Source organism: Cavia porcellus, unplaced genomic scaffold, assembly GCF_034190915.1.
Source record: "Cavia porcellus strain 051 isolate PalLab524CR breed Dunkin Hartley unplaced genomic scaffold, mCavPor4.1 scaffold_22, whole genome shotgun sequence".
Taxonomy (NCBI): Eukaryota; Metazoa; Chordata; class Mammalia; order Rodentia; family Caviidae; genus Cavia; species Cavia porcellus.
The window spans coordinates 24,190,906-24,210,744 of NW_026947505.1; the positions used below are offsets into that span (position 1 = coordinate 24,190,906).

General features: G+C 41.8%; 1 protein-coding gene across 5 annotated transcripts in view; it reads left to right on the forward strand.

Annotated features, from left to right (window-relative positions):
• Positions 1-19,839, forward strand: part of Tiam2 (TIAM Rac1 associated GEF 2) — a 193,919-nt gene that overhangs the window by 134,020 nt on the left and 40,060 nt on the right. For all 5 annotated transcript variants that reach the window (XM_023564560.2, XM_063232930.1, XM_013151077.3 and 2 more), the window contains 2 exons: positions 515-607; positions 1,558-1,821. In XM_023564560.2, the coding sequence (XP_023420328.2) occupies positions 515-607; positions 1,558-1,821 (357 nt within the window). The remainder of the gene's footprint in view (positions 1-514; positions 608-1,557; positions 1,822-19,839) is intronic.

Here is a 19,839-nt window from a genome sequence, read left to right on the forward strand (position 1 = left end):
TCTGCCAACCACCATCCTATGGGCTTTACTAATTTGACAGTCCTGGTTGCCTCGCAGAAGCGAAATCATGCAAAAATTTTTTTGTGACTGGCATATTTCATTTAGCACAATATCCTTGAGGCTCATCCGTGGTGCTGCATGTGCTACAATTTTTCTCCTTTTTAAGGTGAAGTAATATTCCATTGTGTGTATGGACAACGTCTGGTTTATCCTTTCATCCCATTTGGACTGTTGGGTGGCTCTACCTGTAGGCTGTTGGGAATGCTACTGTGAACATGAATACATCATTGCAACTTTTGAAAAGGGTTGTACCCTCTTACATCTTAAACCTTCCATTCTCCATCTTCCTCTTTTTCTACCCTTGCTAGATATTTGTGTTTTCAAAATTACATCATTTAGAGTTTCTCAACATGCTGTATTTACGAGAATAAGTGTTTCGGGAAGTCCTGCCGACTGGGTTGGAGGAACGAATGAGTGAGGTGAATTTAGACTTTGGCTTTCTTTTCCTCACTAGGGTTTGCAGTCACAGCACAAGTGGATGAGCACCAGCACCTCAGCCGGATCTTCATAAGTGACGTCCTCCCTGATGGCTTGGCGTATGGCGGAGGTCTGTGTGGCACTGTGTCTCAGTCTGTGGAATGCAGTCTGGCTAGTGAAATTTTCATTTTACAGTTTTGTCAGAAAATCCTGTGTGTGTGCATCTCTACGTTGTGATACTGAGGACTGAACCCAGAGCCTTCATACTGAGCTATATGCCCAGTTCATCTGTCTGTCTGTCTGTCTGTCTTTCTTTCTTTCTTTCTTTCTTTCTTTCTTTCTTTCTTTCTTTCTTTCTACCACATGCAAGATTCAAACTTGTGATCCTCCTGCCTCAGCCTCCCAGAGTGTTGGACTTAACAGATGTAAGCCAGCACACCTGGCTACATCCTGGGATTATAAAGAAAGTAAACTGCCAAGTTTAATAGAAAATGCACATATAGATGGAGAAAATGTGTGTAGGAGACAGTCTCCCTGTGCATTTACAGAGGGAGGGAGAAAATGTGAGAGACAGACAGACACATGCTGGCGAAACATGCTATTTCCCAGTATTTTTATTTATACCAGAGCATTAGAAGAACAATTAGTGGGTGGCTGCTCAAATTGTTTCCTAGTGAATGTAATCTTTCTAAGGTTAACTTTTGTATTTTTTAAAGGCTTTTATGCACCGTACATAGTGTTGAGTGTGTGACCTGTGTTGCTTTGTTTTGAGATAGGGTCTCACCATGTAGTTCAGGCTAGCCTTAAACTCACTCTGTAAATCAAGCTGGCCTCAAATCTGTGGGAATTTGCATGTCTCAGCCTCCTGACTACTGGGATTATAGGCGTGTGCCACCATGCCTGTCTTGTTTTGTTATCAGTGGCTTTCAACTACTGTACATTATGCTGTGCTTTTTGAGGAAAATAATGAGGAAACAATCCTGCCAAGTGCATCGTTTGAGCCTGTAACCTCCTTTCATCTTAAACTTTATGTCAGTGATCTCACATCTTTTCATTCTGTTTCCCCTTCCTTATTCTTAGGGTTGAGAAAGGGCAATGAAATCATAACCTTAAATGGGGAAGCTGTGTCAGATCTTGACCTTAAGCAGATGGAGGCCCTGTTTTCTGAGAAAAGCGTTGGACTTACTCTCATTGCCTGGCCTCTGGACACAAAAGCAACTCTGTGTGCTTCCTGGTCAGACGGTGACCTGTTCTCCAGGGACCAGAAAGCTCTGCTGCCTTCCCCCAACCAGTCCCAACTGCTGGAAGAATTCCTGGACAACTTGAAAAAGAATCCCGCACGTGGTGAGGCTGCCTCCTATCTTCTTATCTACTGTTTTCAGTGGTCAGAGTTCTGAGTCTGCAATTTTGGTTGCAAACTTAGATTAGTTAACCTGCTCAAGGAGTGCACACTAATTTACTAGGCGAGCACAGATGCCAACCGGAGTAGTAGATTGTATCAAGATTCTGTGCCTTTATTTTGTAATTATAGTAATTTCAAGAAATAGAAAATAATTATGTTTTGCATAAAATATTCTTTAAAATTGCGGAGTGCTTTGCATAAGTGCCAGAGTGGTGGGATTTTGCTTACTGAGGTGAGGCCAAGGCGAGACCATTTTGTGGTGACCTGTTGGCACTGAGAGCAGCTAGTGCAGTTTGGTTCTTTGTTTTACTTGTCAGGTTCTGCTTTCCTCAAAAAAGTAATGAATGCTTAAAGTAGGTCATGGATTTCAAAACTTTGTAAAGGCCTGAAACTGGATGATTTTACGCCAGTGTTATTTTTCTTAAGGTAAAATTTCTATATGAGGAAGTCTTATGAAGGTTTGGGTTTCTGAGCTTGTCATTCATCTGTGTTTCAAACATTTCAGCCAAGCAAATCAGAGGCTGTGGCTGAGGCAGAGATCTGTCTGTCCCTGGAGGATAGTGGTAGCAATTTTTATCCTGGGGGTGCACTAAGTCATTTGTATACTTTACTATAATGATGATGGATTCCAACTGAGATCTCCGTGGTTACCAAAAAATGAATAAAAACACAAAAGAGAAGTTGCTAGGATGAATTTAAGTATACAGGAAGTTTATTTGGTCATTTTTAGAATTAAAAAATCAGATTGCAAGATTTGTGATTTAATAAGATATCTGACGCTTTTTCCTCCTCTTGATTCTTTCCTCTAATTTAAAATATCATTAAATTGACTATTGGTGTATAAAAGTGAGCATCATAAAATAAAAATTATGATGGAACTAATGAATCACATGGCCATATTAGGGCCATCATTCAGGCACCCAGGGCTGCAGTTACAAGCCTGAGTATGCCATAGAATATATGCCTGTGTCCATTTGCTGAATTCATTCTTCTTTTTTTTTTTTTTTTTTTTTTTTATCGGTACCAGGGATTGAACTCACAACTGCCTGCTTGCAAGGCAGGTGCTTATGCCACTGAGCTAAATCCCCAGCCCCTAATTCATTATTCTTGAGGGATACTTTCAGTACCTGTGTTCAACGTCTATGCGTTTCATCATAATAAGAAATCACTGCAGAGGATATAATGTTTCTGAGAGTTTCATGAATGTAGCCCTATGGACAGTAGCAAAAGGGACAGGTTTGCCTTATTTTACCTAGTAAGGATCAAGCAGGTGCATTAAATTTGTTACTTCCTTTTTGTAAAGAAACAGAATAAAGAGGCAGGCCTGGCTAGGTCAAATGTCTGTGTGCCCAGAGAGCTTAGCTAGTGCAGTGGTGGCAGCACTTGTCTATAGCTGGCTTGCTGCTGGTTGTCACCAGTTTATGGCAGCACGTGTCTCTGCAGGCTCCTTCCCTGGATGGGTGTCCCCACCAGTTGGGCGAGAGCCCCAGCCCCTTCCTTGCTGGGTTTCTGGCAACACCACTCTGCAGGCTGGCATTCTCCCAGACAGTGCACCACCTACTGCCCAGGGTGCATTGCCTGCCCCTCCGCTGAGCTCCAGGCGACTGTTGCATAGTAATACGCTTGTATCAGAGACAAAACAGCCACAGTGGAGTGCTTCACTATACACTTTACAAACATGGATTTTCTTTTCCTTCTGTTTGGGGGTAGTTGCGTGGCTTATAAAGGAAGTTAAATGTCTATGAGTGAACATCTCACAAAGAAGTCTGTCTGTTTTGAAGGTTGGAGGAAAATGAAATACAATGTGGGTAGGTGAGAAATTTAAAAAGACAAGACCAAGCTTTTAATTTGTACATTTTATGTTGTTTGCAAGAGACGCCTGTGTGGTGGAGGCGCCAAGAAGCAGCTTTGGGAGGAGCACAGGTTCTGAGTCAGACTTGGGTTCCAGTCCGGGGTTGTGCAGCTCTCAGCGGAGCCTTCAAAAGTGACATGGGTCTTGGAAGATGCTACCCATCTTCCTTAGCCCTCCTTCAGAGGACCCCTGGAACTGAGGCCTAGCTGCACACAGCAGCCTTTTCTACACCTTCCTTGAGCTTTCTGCCTGTCTCTTCCTGCTCTCCAGATCACCTTCCAAAGAGACTTCTGCACCCTGTCCCTGGCTCATACTCTGCTTTTGTGGGAGCCCAATGAGGGCCCTGGGCCTCAATTTCCTCTTCTAGGGGATGAGCTTCTCCCCGCCTCATGGGCTGCTGGGAAATTGAGAGGTCATGTGCAGAGCATGCCCAGCCCAGTCCCCATGCATGGCAGATACCTGAAACCCTGATTGTCCTCCCTGCTCTTTCCTCCAGTTTAATATTCTATTAAATGTTACTTTGATTTCTTTTTGCAATGAAAGATAAAACAGTAAAAGATTAAAATTTACAGAAATGAACTTTTAAATGACTCTGTGAAATGATGTTTAATATATACAGCTTTGAATTATGCTTACCAGTGGTTGCTTTAGTCTGCCTTCCTTTAAATTCCCATTTACTAGAAGGTGGCTGTGTACTTGAAAAGAAGGGAGCCTTTGTGTCCTTTTTCACAGAAGCTGGTTCTCTGCTTGTTAGTGACTCTCAGGGGGACAATACCTGTTTTTTTAAAAATTGAAGCCATAAGAACTGCAGAAGGTGGAGGAAGAAACAAGCCTTAAGTATTTGTTTGGTGCGTGTTTCGACCATTCCAATGTAATATTTATTGACTCCCTTCCTGAGTGTGTTTAAAACTTGTGAGGCCCTGAGTTCCAGCCCCAGCACTGAAGGAGTGAAAAACCATCTGTATTTCCTAAGCTGTGCATGGCAGCGCATGCCTATAAGACAGCCCTCGGAGGCTGACGCTGATTGTAATTTTGGGCCCCGCCTGTACAGCGTAGCAATTTAGCAAGACCCTACTTCAACCTAGATAATAGTTTGAGAAAGGGTCTGAGGATGTAGCTTGTTGTGAAGGCCCTGAGTTCAATACCAAGTACTAAAAGAAAGAAAGAGGGGAAAAAGAATTTGAGACCCTGTGAACAAGCTATGGTGAGCTCAGGGCTTTTGGTCTACCTAGGAGTTTGGACATTCAGACATTTATATTGGTTAGCTTTAGTCTCTTGACTAGGCTGGAGGGAAAGAAAGATCTATTTCTGTATTTGTAACTTAAAGAAGTGAGGTCACAGATGCAGGTCCCAAAGAGGCAGGTCCCAAATACCCACAGATCCATGTGTGTTGCTGTTGAGGTGATTTTTCTAGATTCTTTAGTCTATGTAGTATTTAAGAAATGGGTCTCAGACTTAACAGTGCAGGCCTAGAGCCTCACCGGAGGAGTTTAGGAAACCATGGATGCCTGTATCCTGCCCCGAGAGCGCCTTCTTCAGGCAGTTCAGGGCAGCGCAAATGCTGGCCCTCACCAGCCAGGTGGTTGACTGCCACTGAATGACTCTGGGTGGCCTCTGCCCCTTTCCACAGCTTCCTGGCCACTAGTGGGCAAGACATACGCCTGAACCTGAGCAGCATGTTCGCTGTTTCCGGAGGCCTGTGAGGTTTTGAGGATTGAAGGAGGTGTCAGGTTCTCACCATCACTGTCTACATGCTCAGAGCAAGCCCCTGAGCCGCAGCTCAGGAGGCCCTGCACCATCCAGCAGAGGAGCACGCTGAGAAGTGAAGAGTTCTCGTCAGTCACTGGCCTCGCCCTCTAGCATCTGTGGTCCTGCGGAGCAGGACATGCGGGAGCATGACTTGTTCAGTCTTGAGTACCTTTCTGAGGCATGAATGGCCATTTCATTCTTGCCCCTAGGGATGAATTTCTTTTTAGTTATCCATAGCAGGGAGCGGAAACATCTATGGCTTATATTTGACTTAAGCAGAAATATCATCTGTGAAGACTATAGACAGAAATAATTTTACCAGTGGAATTCCCCAAAGAGGCCAGTGTTATTTTAGAGCCAACAAGGCCACCATTGAAGGGATTGGTCCAACCAAAGCTGTTTATACTGGGATCCTGTTAATGCCGCTTTTGTGATTTATGGATGAAAATTCCTTTTCTAGTGTATGCCATCTTTTGAGCAGTTCCAGCAGCTTTTAGGAAACTCTCACTGGGCATTGAGTTCCTGAACGAGTCTTTATGTGCACACTGGACGACTTGTAGCATTGATGTATTCTCTGACTATACACTGCCTGGTTAGAATAGGGGGCAGATTTGGCAGGAGACAAAATAGACCTGTGTTCTTGCTCCACCTAGGCAGTGTGAGTCCTGCCAATGCTTTCCAGATGGTGAAAGTAACTGTGGCCTGAGGATCTTTTGGAGCCCTCACCCTTTGCATCCCAGACTCTCTAAACTGATGTCTGAGTAGTACAGAGATTTAAGCAACCAGAAGCCACTTAGAGTTAAATTTGTTCTCTGGGGTGAATTGCTTATGGGAATGTGTGTGTCTGTTGTATAGCTTTTTACCAGTGGGAAGGCTCACAGAGCTGGCTTGATGTGGCAGACCCACTTATTTCCTGTTTATGAGAGTGAGGGCATTTTGGCTCCCATAGTTTGTTTAGAATGACTAACAACATTTAGCTGAGAGAATGCGCTGTTTGTGTGTAAAACTGCTGTCACTGAGTCTGTCTGGCGGATCCCCAGATTCTTGGATATAAAACATTAGTGTTCCTAAAGAAGGGTGGTGCACTTTTTTTTTTTAAATAAAAAAGTTTTTGATTGGGACACACTGGTTTTACAAGGACTTGGTAAAGACTGGTATCTGTGCTATGGGTAGTTTTCAGTGAATCAGTAGAAATGAGCATGTGGCTATTACCAGTCGACGGAATTAACATCCTCGGACACTAATTTACTTATGTAACTGAGTCTTTTTATGAATTTGTTTCCTTTTATTTCTCTCAATCATCTCTTCACTCATTTGAGTTTTTCGCTATATTTTGCAGATACGTAAAGATGAGTTAGATGTTATTGTATATTCTCAAAAGTAGAGCACAAAATGTAATAATTTTTAAAGAATTCAGTTTAAAAAATTTGAAAATCTTTTACAGAGAAGGGAATTTGAGGTCAGTGGGGTGGGGGCAGATTTCCTCTACTTTTTGTCTTCATGAAAATAAGCAGGCTCGAGTTGAAGAAATGGAGTCTTGACCTTCGAGGCAGAGAATGGTTCCTGAAAGGTCAGCATTTGAGCTGCGCATTGCAGAGGCACAGATCACAGACCTGAAATGGCAGGATAGTACCCTGCCAGCCTGCAGTGGGATCGCTGGTGGGGATGAAACTCCCCCCTGCAAGGAGGATAAGGCATGCTGGGGTGTGGGGAGAAGCTGGCAAATAAGAGTTGCTAGCATTTTGAGTAAAAACCAGTCCTGTGATAGCTGTCTAAATGTTTAGTGCAACTATAATCATTCAGGTAAAAATCTGAAACTGTGAGAGCGCTAGCACTGTCTGAAGCATCTTCTGGCCATGCCACTGTGAAGAGATGCATGAGCATCTTTGGTGACATGTGGAGTCTCCTGGGCATGCAGAGTGAGCCAGAGCTCTACAGAGTGCAGCTCTGTGAAATGGGTTCACTGTGGGGCAAGGAACTGTAATGGGTCATTGCACCAGGAAAGAGAAACTTCTCACTTTTCCTGTAGATGTTAAGAGTGCTGGCTGCCCAGTGATGCTTGCTTGTGTTTCCATGTTTACCCTGTTTCTTTTGTAATGGGCTTCAGTATGAAATTATATTCTCACTTTTCACTATGAAGGAATTGAGACCATGAAAGGACCAAGTGTGAATACCTTTTCAGCTGTTATTTTTGGAAACAACTGAATCACTGACAACATCTTCAGATTTTTAGATTGGTAACACATATATGGTCCAACATTCCAGCAGAATGAAGGGTTAAATAGTGACAGCTGAATCCCTCAAAACTGTATAGTGCAATGGTATAAAGCGTGCACATCTCAGGTTCACGTCCTGGCTCCAAGCTGTCCCACTTACTGATCCTGTGACTTTGGGCAAGTCATTTAGCCTGTCTTTCCTTTTAGTGAGTCAGAATGGTCTAGGATTTTTATGGAATCAAGGAGCCAGTATTTGGGAAGCACTAGTTAGTCCCTGGTACATAATAAACAAGTAAGTGTGTGTTAAGTAAATAAAACATAATTACTCTTGCCTGCCTGGCCTCAAGCCACTGTGATTCTCTTCTAAGGATAGCTATTGTAACAGGGATCAAACACAACCTCATGCTTGCTGGGCGGGCGCCTATGCCACTGAGCTAAATCCCTGTTTCTTAAGCCTCTGTGTTTATACAGAAAAACTCACCTGCTTCCAGATGGTTTTGCAATAGCTTATCATGAAAATATATCTATAAAGTCATACAAAATTCATCAGAATTAAAGAGAAAAGGAGGATATTTGACAAGTTGCTTAAAGCTTTTTACTCCTCCTGTAAGGTACATACATTTGCTTATAGGAGAAAAAAATCAATAAACTTTTAAAATACAATTACTGCACATCAGCTCCTTCTGTGTCAGACAATCCAGTTATTGTCTGTTGTGTCTTATAAATTTATTTCTGATACCACAGTACTCTGATTACAAATTGTCCATTTCTGTTATAAATCTTCATGTTTAGTTTTGTTTTTTTTTTAATGGAGCCCTTAAGAATCTCTAACATGCAATGAGAAAATGTGACAAAGTTCAAACTGTCCAATTTTGTCATTTGTTGGTAATTCTGGGAAAACCTGCTTGGAAATAGGAATATGAAATTGATAACAAAATTATCCATCCTGCGCCACGAGTTCTGTCCCTCCTCCCAGAGATCTCCCAAGGGACTGGCTGTGGAATCTGGAGTTGGCAGCCAGGAACTCATAAGCTGCCAAGTGGACGGACAGTTATCAGCTCATATTTCCAATGCATAGTTTTTTCCTGAATTGCCATTGTGAATTTAATTCTGGCTTTTGTATTTCTATGGATATGTGATTCTATGAAGTTTAAGCATCGTTGTGGAGCAGTCTTAGCAAAATTATTTGCATGTTTATTGAACTGTATCATCATTATTTTATGGTAGATGATTTTGGATAAAAAGGGGTTACTGTAAGAGTAGGCTTCTTGATCCTGAGTGCCAGCCACCAGGTGTGCCCCGCCAGCGAGCCTGCAGCGCGCTGTGGGCGTCCTTTGACCTTGAGTAGGTCAGTGTGTCCTCACAGGTGAGAGAAGATGAAGACAGGTATTGGGCTCATTACAAGTGAGGCATGAATAGAAGTTTCATAGTTTTTCTTAGGAACTGGAATTTTCAGGAATGGATGAGCGCTGAAGTTTGGTACTTCTGTTTTAGGGTTATAGACTGTAAAAATAGGGACTGCCTGCATGTCACAGCGGAAGGCTCATAGGCTCTGCTTGTTTGAACTCTAAAGGCGTTCTGTCTGTTAGTACCGATGGCTTTGTGGTATGTGTCTGCATGTCATCATGTCTCTACTCCTGAAAACCCACTGAAAACCGGGACTTGGAAGCACGCAAAGATGTTTAAATCAGCAGCTAGAGCAACTCTTGGTAAATTGCACACATTGAGTAAGCAGCTACTGAACAAAAGTAAAGTTATAAGAACTTCCTTAATGCAAAGTTAAGATAGTATTGCCGAGGGGTTTCTGAGGGATTCAAAGAGTCCTTGGCACATGTCTTAAGTCCCCTTGGATTTCTTTCTCAGACTGATGTATAGGAATTACTAGGGAGACATTCTCAAAGCTAAAGGCCTCACCTGCACATCTACATAGAGGACTCTGGGCTGGCCCATGGCCATGCCTGGCAGAGAACTAGATGCCCCAGAGAGGCATCAGGAGTCTTACTTCACATCTTTGCACATGCAAGAGCCCAGCTGGTGCCCCCCGCCTGCCCTGTTCTGCAGTTTTCACGGATTGACTGGGTAACTGTGACATTATGTAGACCAAAACCATAACTCGAAGGAACAATAATTTCTGCATCACCAGTGTAGATCAGTGCTGAAAATGCAGTAATTTTTGAGTGTGACTTTGGCGTAACAGCATTTATAAAAGGGTGCAGCTTGAGAGTAAGGTTATTTACATTCTCTACCTTATTACATGTGACCTTGGGCAGGTTACTCTTAACTCCATTTCCTTTACTCTGAAACAAGGGATTGGGCAAAACTGTTTAAGCTTTTTTCCTTTCTCTGAGATGAATTTATTTAAAAGGATTAAAGTAAGAATGTAACAACAGTAGGAATGTGCATTTCTTATAAAAGTTTATGAAGTGAAAAAGGACAAGTAATGGATCAAGCATTCCATTGTGACTTTGCAGTGAATCTCATTACCTCTTTAAATAGAGTCAGGTCTTGACTGCTGCAGAGAAGGTGTTCGTTAAGGCTTTGTGGTAATAGCAGGCTGTCTTGATACAAAGATCACAAAGAGCTCTTGGAACACTAATTATCCCCTGCATCACCCCTGTGGAGCCAAGATGTGTTATTATCATTTTCCTCTCACAGCTGGGTAAATCAAGGCAGAGACACATGAAGTCACTGGTGACTTGAGCAAGGTCATTGTCAACTGCAGATCGGAGAAGAATTGTTTTGTCTCATTTTTCCATTGCATTGGGGAAAATATCTGGATTTTTAACCACTTTTTTTTCCTTTTAAAGATCTCTCTCAATATACATGGAGTAAAACACTAATAATTTGCCCTTCAGGAAAGCATGTTTAGATGTTACTGGATTGATACGGTCCTTGTCATCTTATCTTGGTCTTTGTCTGGGGACTGGGGTGGCAACGAGGAACTGCCGGCCTTGTGGTCATCTAAGATTTTCTCAGCTCGGGGAAAGGTCAGTGTTTACAGGAATAGTTTCACCATCTTTATCTCGTGCCTTTTTGATGGTTCATAGTGGTTTTCATAGAGCTTGTAAAACTGTGACCAAATATTTCAGGTGATTTGGTTCTTAGGGTGGAGTTTTACTGTAATTCTCATTTCTCTCCTGCAAAATATGCACAGACATTCTTGTTTTTGTAAAATACTGAGTGTAATTCATATTCCATATGATTCACCTTTTACAATGCACAATTCAGTGGTTTGTGATATGTTCATGAAACTGTGCAACTATGATCATAATTCCATAATATTTTCATTACCTCAGAAATAAACCCTGAACCCATAATAAATCAGTCTCCACTCTACACCCGCAAGCTCCTGGCAACCACCGATCTATTTTGTTTCAATGAATTGACCTATTATAGACATTTAACACTGCAGTGGAATTGTACAACACATAGCCTGTCACATTTGGTCTCTTTCGCTTGACTCAGGTGTTTTCTAGGTTAGCCCATATTGTAGCGTGAGTCAGTCCTTCATCCTTCTTTGTGGCTGAATAATATTCTATTTTAACCTAATTTTAATGCAGTAGAGTAAGAAGACTTGCTGAAATCAGGTGGTGCTCAGGTTTTTTCTACCATCTCTGTGGCCTTTTTTCTAGTTTTTTTTTTTAAACAGGGTCTTGAAGTAGAACTCTGAGTAGTTCATAAGTTTTGAATTAAAAATGTACTTTATTAAAATTCTTTAATGATCTGAAATACAGCATTGTCTGTTTCCTGTTCCTGAAGTTGGTAAGTGTGGCAGTCCTATAAGCCTGGGTGGGTATTAGTGCCAGGTGCCACCAAAATCTTGATTGATGATTTCTTTTGTCATTGACTATGCTTTTCACTGTGATAAGGTACAATGGGAGGACCTTTGCCTTCTTTCTTGGGGCAGAGCACACTGCCTGGGTCAAGTCACGTACAGAACAAGCTGTATCATGGAAATTCCCTTCTGCCATCTCGCTAAGAAGGTCTGTGTGGTGCAGTCAGTGCTGGTAGCTGGTAGCTGGCAGCACATTCTTACTCAGAAAACATCTGCCGTATTCCTGATGCTCTTAAGTATTCTGCAGACTCTAAGGATATTTACCTCAGGACAGTTGAACAGGGCATAGCAGCCTGCTCTTATGAGAGTAAGGTTGGGTTAAATATACCCAAATCATAATTTTATAATGAAAATAGTTACTTTTGTATTGCGGATGCTGAATGTGTGTCTGGGTAGCTGCATGGAGGGTATACAGGAAGCAAGTTTTGTGCCCCTCAACTTGGCACATGTGTCAGATTATCAACAGGCACCCACCTTATGCTCCATGTTACATTTTTATGCATTTATAATTTGTTTTATTAAATGTTCTGTTTCAGCTTTTCTTGTACAACGTCACATGAAAAACCACTTTTACAACATTGGGAGGAGGTTGACAGTGATTCAGCTACCAATGATGACTTAGATCATATAAACCAAACAAGTTGGCTAAGTAAAATATTAATAATTTAATATTAATAATCCAATATTTTATTTCATTGGTATTTTCCTGTTAAGTATTTTATAATACATAATTAAATAATTCATAGAAATAATGCTAAAAATATAAATATGAGTGTTTAGACACTCACATTAAGCTCTTTATCACAAAATTTAAGCTTATGTTAAGGAGCATTGATTGCTGGCATTTGCTTCTTTCTCTTTCTCATTGTAGTTTGCTATGTCAAGAACATCACTGATTGGATTGTAGTCTCAGGTTACGTGAACTTGGAAGATTTATGGAATTTACATGTTTTGGCATGATATTTATGCTGTGATAGAATTTACTTCTTTTTTTTTTTTTTTTTTTTTTGTCTTTTTCCTTTTTATCGGTACCAGGGATTGAACTCACGACTGCACACTTGCAAGGCAGGTGCTTATGCCGCTGAGCTAAATCCCCAGCCCCCCAGAATTTACTTCTTTGCAGGCTTTACAGTAACATTCAAACTGCTGTTGAATTCTCTAGACACAAGAATAACAATAAAAATAGGAATCTTGAATCATAGTGAAAGTACATTGATTTTTATCTATTTTGGAAGTAATATTATATAGTGATCTTTTAGTTAATAGTACTGTTTAGGTCCTGACTAACTTTTGAATCTGTTCAACTTAGTCATTTTTTTGCTGTCTTACAGAATAATACATCTATTATTTCATTTAATATAGTTTTCTTTCCATTTTGTTTCTTTGACTGATGAGTAATATTTGCCTGGATGAGAGAGCACAGAAAATGTCACTAATGAAAAGTGTCACAAACCACTGCATTTAAAAGAAAAAGCTTAAACAGAATTTAGGGAAATCTAAATTAGTGAAAAAATAAGCATTGACATGCTAAGTTTGCACATTAAAATTTAAAAGCTGAGAGATGCTCAGCTTTTCTTTGCAAATGAACACAATGTTCAGTGTGATTTTTGTGCCATAACTGAATCTCTGATAATTTCTGAGTTTCTGATCTAAAATTCATGATTCTCTATAATCTGTTCTTTTATGGAATTGCACAGTGGAAATTTTAAGAAATTGAATAAGGAAAAATAAAAATAGTAAATTAAGAGCATAATTCACATAAACTATACTGTCTGAATAGGAGAAGACAGTAGAATACACATATTAAATGTCAAAGAATATGCACATTAAATGTCAGACTCTAGTGCCACAGTGAATTACATAGTTGAAAACTTGATCGAATCATTTAGTATTCTGTTGTGTCTTTGTTGATACTATTTTTTAGGTTTTTGTCACTCTTGGAAAGATATCTTTTTTCATTTCCAAGACAAAAATACCCAACACCTAAAGTTAAAGTAGGAAAGGTTTATTTGGTTTGTAGTTTGTAAAAGTTTCAGCTCATGGTTGCTGGTTCCAAGGCAGGGTGGCGTGACAGAGGAGCATCATAGAAGAGACACAGTTCATGGCAAATCAGGGCAGGCAGAAGGCAGCAAGCAAGTGGCAAATGATGCCACTAACCCTCTTTCTGCCCTTATATTTTATCCCTGAGGGCAAGTAGCACTCACATCCAGGTTGGGGTACTCTCAGTCCTACCCAAAAACAACCAGTGGACTAAGTCCACATATCCTTGACCAAGCATCACACAGCTTAGATCTAGCCACCCTGAAAACCTCCAGCCACTCCTGAAAAGCATGAGGCTTTGGGGGGACATTAGATATAAGCCACAACAGAAGATTATACTAGAGTTTTCACATCAGAAGAGATTTCTTTGATAATTTGATCAATTCAACATACTCTGAACCTGAAAGTTCCAAATAAATAATGCTACATTATTTACCTGACGCTGTATTTTTAATTGATCTAGTAATCATGTTTTACCTTCTTTAGGGAATAAGGGCCCAGTGTTCATGGGACCTCTCCTGTGGGTGCTTTTGGTATGTTTTTCATCCTCTCACTTTAGAGAAAGAGTTAAAGGTCCTGAACAAAAAGAGAGGCATAGTGGTCCCAAAGGGCGATGGCACTGCCCTCCAGGAGATGGGTTGAAAGTTTGTGGGTCTGTTTTTGTTTATGCGTGATGGTTGAGGGACAGTGGCATTTTGGTGGTCAGGGCTATGGTTGCTGGATATTCTGTTGTGCTCAGATCAGTCCTGTAGCCTTCAGGTTGCTCTACCGGATTGCTGTAGAGTTGGAAAAAAAATGAGGATAATGATCTGAGCAAGAGCCCACTCTTACTTTATTTTACTTATTTATTTTTGGAACCAGGAATTGAACTCAGGATTTCATGCTTGCCAGTCAGGCACTGAGCCACTGAGCTATATCCCTGGCCCTCACTGTTACTTTATTTTGCTATTTTCTTTTTGGTACTGGGAATCAAACTCAGGACCTTGTGCTTGCCAGGCAGGTCTATGACACTAAGGTATATTCCTGGGCCTCTTATTTTATAAACAAACATGAATCATTGTTTTCCACAGCTAAAAGGTGCATTGATTTTCTAGGAGTGTGACAACCCAATAAGTCAAGGGAACTATGTCTTTTATTTTGTTCAAAATTTTGCCACGAGATTTTGCATTTTGAAAAAATTATGTCATATAGCAACACCACCAGAATGCCTTGAGCAGAATAGAGTGTGGTCCAGTTATAGTGATTCCTTGCAGGGCCAGCAGTGAACAGCTGCTTCATGGCTCCTGGGGTGGTTTTGTGTTCCATTTACTTATCAAAACAATCTTCTTTTAAAAATTACTTCCCATTTATTTTTCTCATTGTATTAATGTTAGGACAGTAGATTGCTTTATATGAAATTATATAGGTAGATTATATTATGCTTTTTTATTTCAGAATAGTAAAAATATATATTATTAAAAAAGGGATTTTAGGTCCAATAGTGAAAGAGCAATTAAAATTTTAAATAAAGCCTGTCAAGAGTACCTGCCAAAACCAAGCAGACATGTCTGGATGAGCCTGACAACAGAACATTTCTTCCTTTATGTAACCCATTCTTGTTTAACTGGTGGCCTTGCCATGTAACTTGAGATGTTTAAACTCCCTCAGCAACCTGTGATATTACCCAACCCTCCAAACATAATGTGCCAAATCTATTTTTGTACCTTCCATTTACTTTCCGTGTAGAAGCCCCAAAATCCTGTTTGGTGGGGCTGAGACTTTGGGAGAGATCTCGATCAGGCCCACCAATGTAATAAACTGCCTCCTAAACCTCCGGTTTCTTCCCATGTTTGGTCCGTTTCCCATAACAATAGTATTGACAATCAGTGTACTCTAATAAATGCTATAAAGTGTGAAAAAATAGATTAAAAACAGTTTCCAATAGCTGAGAGTGTAGCTTGGTGGTAGAGCCTGTGCTTAGTATAGATGAGGGCCTGGGTTTGATCTCTAGCTTAAAAAAAATTTCCATGCTCATGAATCCTCCTTTTGGTCTACTTCTGATGAATCCTTCATCAGCAAATTAAACCAGAGCCTTTCTATGCTATGACTGCTTAGGCTGTTTGTGCTGCTATAGTAGAATTCCAAAGGCTGGGTAATTTCTAAACAAAAATTGAGAGGCCCAATGTCCAAGGCATTAGCAGATTTGGCAGTTTTGATTCCAGGATGGTGCACAGTGGTGAAAAGTAGAAGGGAAAGAACTCGTTTCCTAGAGCCTTTTATATAGTGCCATTAATCTCATGACTTACATACCTCGTCAAGTCCCGGCTCCCAGCCCTGTCCTGTTTGCAGTTGGTCAACTTTCCAGTACATGAGTGCTGGAGAGGACACAATCAAATTATTACCATCATTAATTTATTAAAAAAATTTTACTGTATCTATGTGGAAAGAATGAAAATATTTTGTATCATTTTACATTTCTTGGTTTTAGACTCCGGGTGATACCATTTTGAAATTTTTCTCTTACCATGATTTTGTTCCTAAGGACTCGGGAGGCATTCTCAGATTTTTGGGCAGTTTTTTTTTTTTTTTTTCTTGGTCCAGTCTCACTGTCAAGGAGCGTGATCCTGGCTGCTGCAAGACAGAGCTACCCTTTCCATCTTTCTTACAGCCAAAAGCTTCTCGGGTCTCTAGGGTCTGCTGGCAGCCACCTGGGTGGCGCCCTGGCTGGGAGGAACTTTAGTGCCTGTTCTCGTGCTACCTGGTTGAGTAAGGAGGACCGGGATTATGGGATGGCATCAGCGAGATGAGCCAACCATGATAGGGGCCTGCTAAAATGACATTCAGGCTTCCTTAGGAGTAGGCTGCGGGGCGGGGGGATGCTAGCACCCCAAGTCCTCTCTCAAGTTCCCGATGGCACCCATTTCCAAAAAATTCTTTCCTCCTCATGCCTGCCAGACTCAGCACCTGGATATGCTGGTGCTTCTTATGTGACAGGAAGAATAAATGGCAAAGCCTGAACTCTTGCAAATTAACTGCTCAGTTTGATTTGGGAGTGATGTCACTCTGAACTTTAAATTCAGATTATAAGCTGCGTGGGTGAGCTAACCTTAACTTTAGCATTTCCTGATGTTTCTATTTTTAAGTTGGTACCCAGGATGTCACTGTAACACAGGTTTTGCCCTTTAATTGTAAAGGACTTGGGGTTGTGAGCCACTTGGCTGACAGTGGCACTAATGGAGGATGTACTGATGCATAGTTCAGGAAAAAACCGAATTGCTAGGTGTCTCGTACCTCAAGCCTTGTGTTTTCCGCAGTGTCTGCCAGGAACTATAAGGCATGCAGTAGAAGGAAAGACAGTCATTTTCCATGACAGCCTGCCTGGTGTGGTGTCCATTTCTAAAAATATTTGTTGATTAAAGGAGAAAGATGGCTGAGCCCGGTCTCATTATAGCACCTGCCACAGTACTTGGTAGTTGGTGGAGAACTCAGTTCCTGGCACCTGTCTGCATGTAGGAATCAGCAAGTTGAATTAAACAGGACCTTTGGGAGGACCCAAGACTTAGACTTGGGGTTTTTGTATCTGCTCATTAACCACCAGGTAGAAGTTCTTATTGGCTGCATTAAATATTAGATTTTTTAAACTTTTAGGCTGCATGCAAACTTTATTTCCACAAAGAATAAGGTGACAGAGACAAGGGTATACAGATACAAATAGCTCTCTGACTTGAGTTTATAAATTGGTTATTTGTTGTATCTGCAGTCATTTTGGCCACTCTTTGGTAGGTGTCTGGGGGTTGATGCTATACAGCATAGAGTACAGGGTAAGCTAGTAGCAAATGCTTAGTGTTACTGCCTAGTAGAAAAGAGCCCCTAAAACATGTTGCAGGGTACATGTCCTGATGAGGAGTCTGTGCCAGGTGCAAGCCAGTTTCTTGTAGCAGGGGAAAGATAAATTTACTCTCTTTAGCAGCCCTTGCTCAGAATGTGGGCAGAATATAAGTGGGGAGATGTGTAGGCATTCAGCACCCAGGACGGGGTGCCTGTTTAAACCTGCTTTGTAAATAAGCACTCAGGTTTTACCGGCCTACACTCTTTTCACAACTAGGCTTCTATTCTTTCAGAATGTACATTTTCCTTATTCCTTCGCTAGCAGGACCTCCCAGTGCACGTGCCTTTTGCAGGAATTCAGGACCTGGTCAGGTTTACTTTTGGACCCAGATCAGCAGTTGTGGGCACCATCAAGCTTGGCTCGCTGTGTGTTGTCAGTGTCCAGGGCAGTACTGGTACATTGCTGGTCACCAGGGGAACTCTGTGTATGCCCAGATACATTCTGCCTCTGCAAAATTTGGGTGCGGACCAGCTCTGAGATTTCCTGTCTTGGCAGATCTCAGGTACTGTTTGGAGCTGTCTTCCTCCTTGTGGATCCTGGGGACCAGGCTGCATGGGAATCAGTTCCTGAGGCTATCCCCAGGATGTCTCAGAAAAGAACCTTGCGGCACCCAAAGGCTCCACTGAGTTAAGGGGCGCTCAAAGTGAGGGGAAGCCTCACTAGTGCATTGCTAAGCCCTTTATTCTGGGGCTGCATCATTCTAATAGGAAGGGCCTCGAACGTTTTGTTACAAGTTAATGCCACACCTTTTTCTTGTTTACCTGAAAGCAATGAGTATCTCTTTGTAAGAAACAGTGATTTAGAGGCTTCCCACATTTAAATCCAAAGTTTGGGGAATATATTGAATGAGTGACTCAGAATTCACTTGGCACCCACTTTTGACATCTCCCATGCTATTTTCATTAGCATCCATCTGGCACCTCAGACTCCAAAGTTCCTTATGCCCTTGCTCATTGAGTTCTTCAGAGGACGCGGTCTCGTTCATCTCTGTATCTGCAGTAGTTAGTACCTGCTGGCCGTATTGTAGGTGCTGCCGAAACCTTCATCGTGAATGAATGCACATGCGGACTGTGTGTCATATTTCCTGAGCTTGATGTAACTCTTTGGAAATACCAAAACCTTTTATTTATAAGGTAAAGGCAATAATAATGCAAATTTGGTTCTGTTGCCTAGGTAATGTTCTTTCATATTGTGTGGCTTCTGTGATGTTGCGCTTTCTTGGTTTCTTTAGACTTCTCTTAAAAAAGAAAAGAGAGAGTCTCTACAAGGGCCCCTTCTCTTAGACTCCTTTGCACTGGTGTTTTCAGGGTTTCTCCCGGAACCCTCTCATGTGTCACTGTGCAGATTCTGTCTGGTAGGTGGTGTTCACCTCTTTGGCTTCACTGGCAGGTACATTCTATTGACTTCCAAATCTGTGTCTCTGTGAAGACTTCTTTGGGCTTAACACTGACCCTTACAGATGGTCCAGTTGTTTCTCCAATTCAGCATCACTGAAACTAAGCTTGCTGTTCCCATTCCTATGCCATCCTCTGACCTCATCTGCCAAGTTACCTAAGAGTCAAAACCAGGCTCTCGTTGACACCCCAATCTGTAGTTTCCTATACTTAACAGATGGCTGGGAAGACCATGGAGTCTGCCCTCTCAAACTCTCTGCCATCAGTTGTCCTTTTGTTTTTCTTCCTCCTCTTCCTCCTTCTACTCCTCTTCACTTCTTCCTTCGTCCAGACCTGCAGCATTGCTGTGACTTTGGGACCTGTTTTTCTGCCCAGGTCTGGCCCTCCCTGCCCATCGTGGGACACCTTGCCTCCTTTCCTCCCTCCCTCTGAGCTCTGTGCTGCTGCCACATCCAACATCTACCCCGCCCCAGCTGTGCTTACCTCGTCATACCATCTGTCTCTACTCAGTTGCTTCCCACTCACAGGTTCCCTTGTCCCCAGAGCCCGCTCTGCCCTGTCTTCTTCTCTTTATGACAATCACCCTTCAGATTAAAGACTTCGCCCCAGCACTTTTTTTATAATGAAGTCGTTTAGGCCTGACTTGCCTTGTGCTTTGTCATACTCATGTCTGCCTCCATCTCCCTAATGGGTTTCCTCCCTCCAGGTGACAAGCAGACCCTGAGAATGTCTGACTCATGCTCGTGGTCTCTGTCCTAGCACAGTGCATGAAAAATGGCTGGCACCAAAAGGGTGTACTGAATGCGTGGATGGAAAAATGCATGCATGTTCAGTTTCTAAGAATGAGGCCTGTTTTTCTTAGGTGCATTATGGAGCTGGTTTCCCTTAGACAAAGATGCACACGTTTGAGGAGGGAGACTGCTGTGAAGGAGTGGTGCTTGATGGGTTTGGCTGAGTGGCTCATCCATTATCTCTGTACTCTCCTGCTGTGCAACAGACAGCCTCT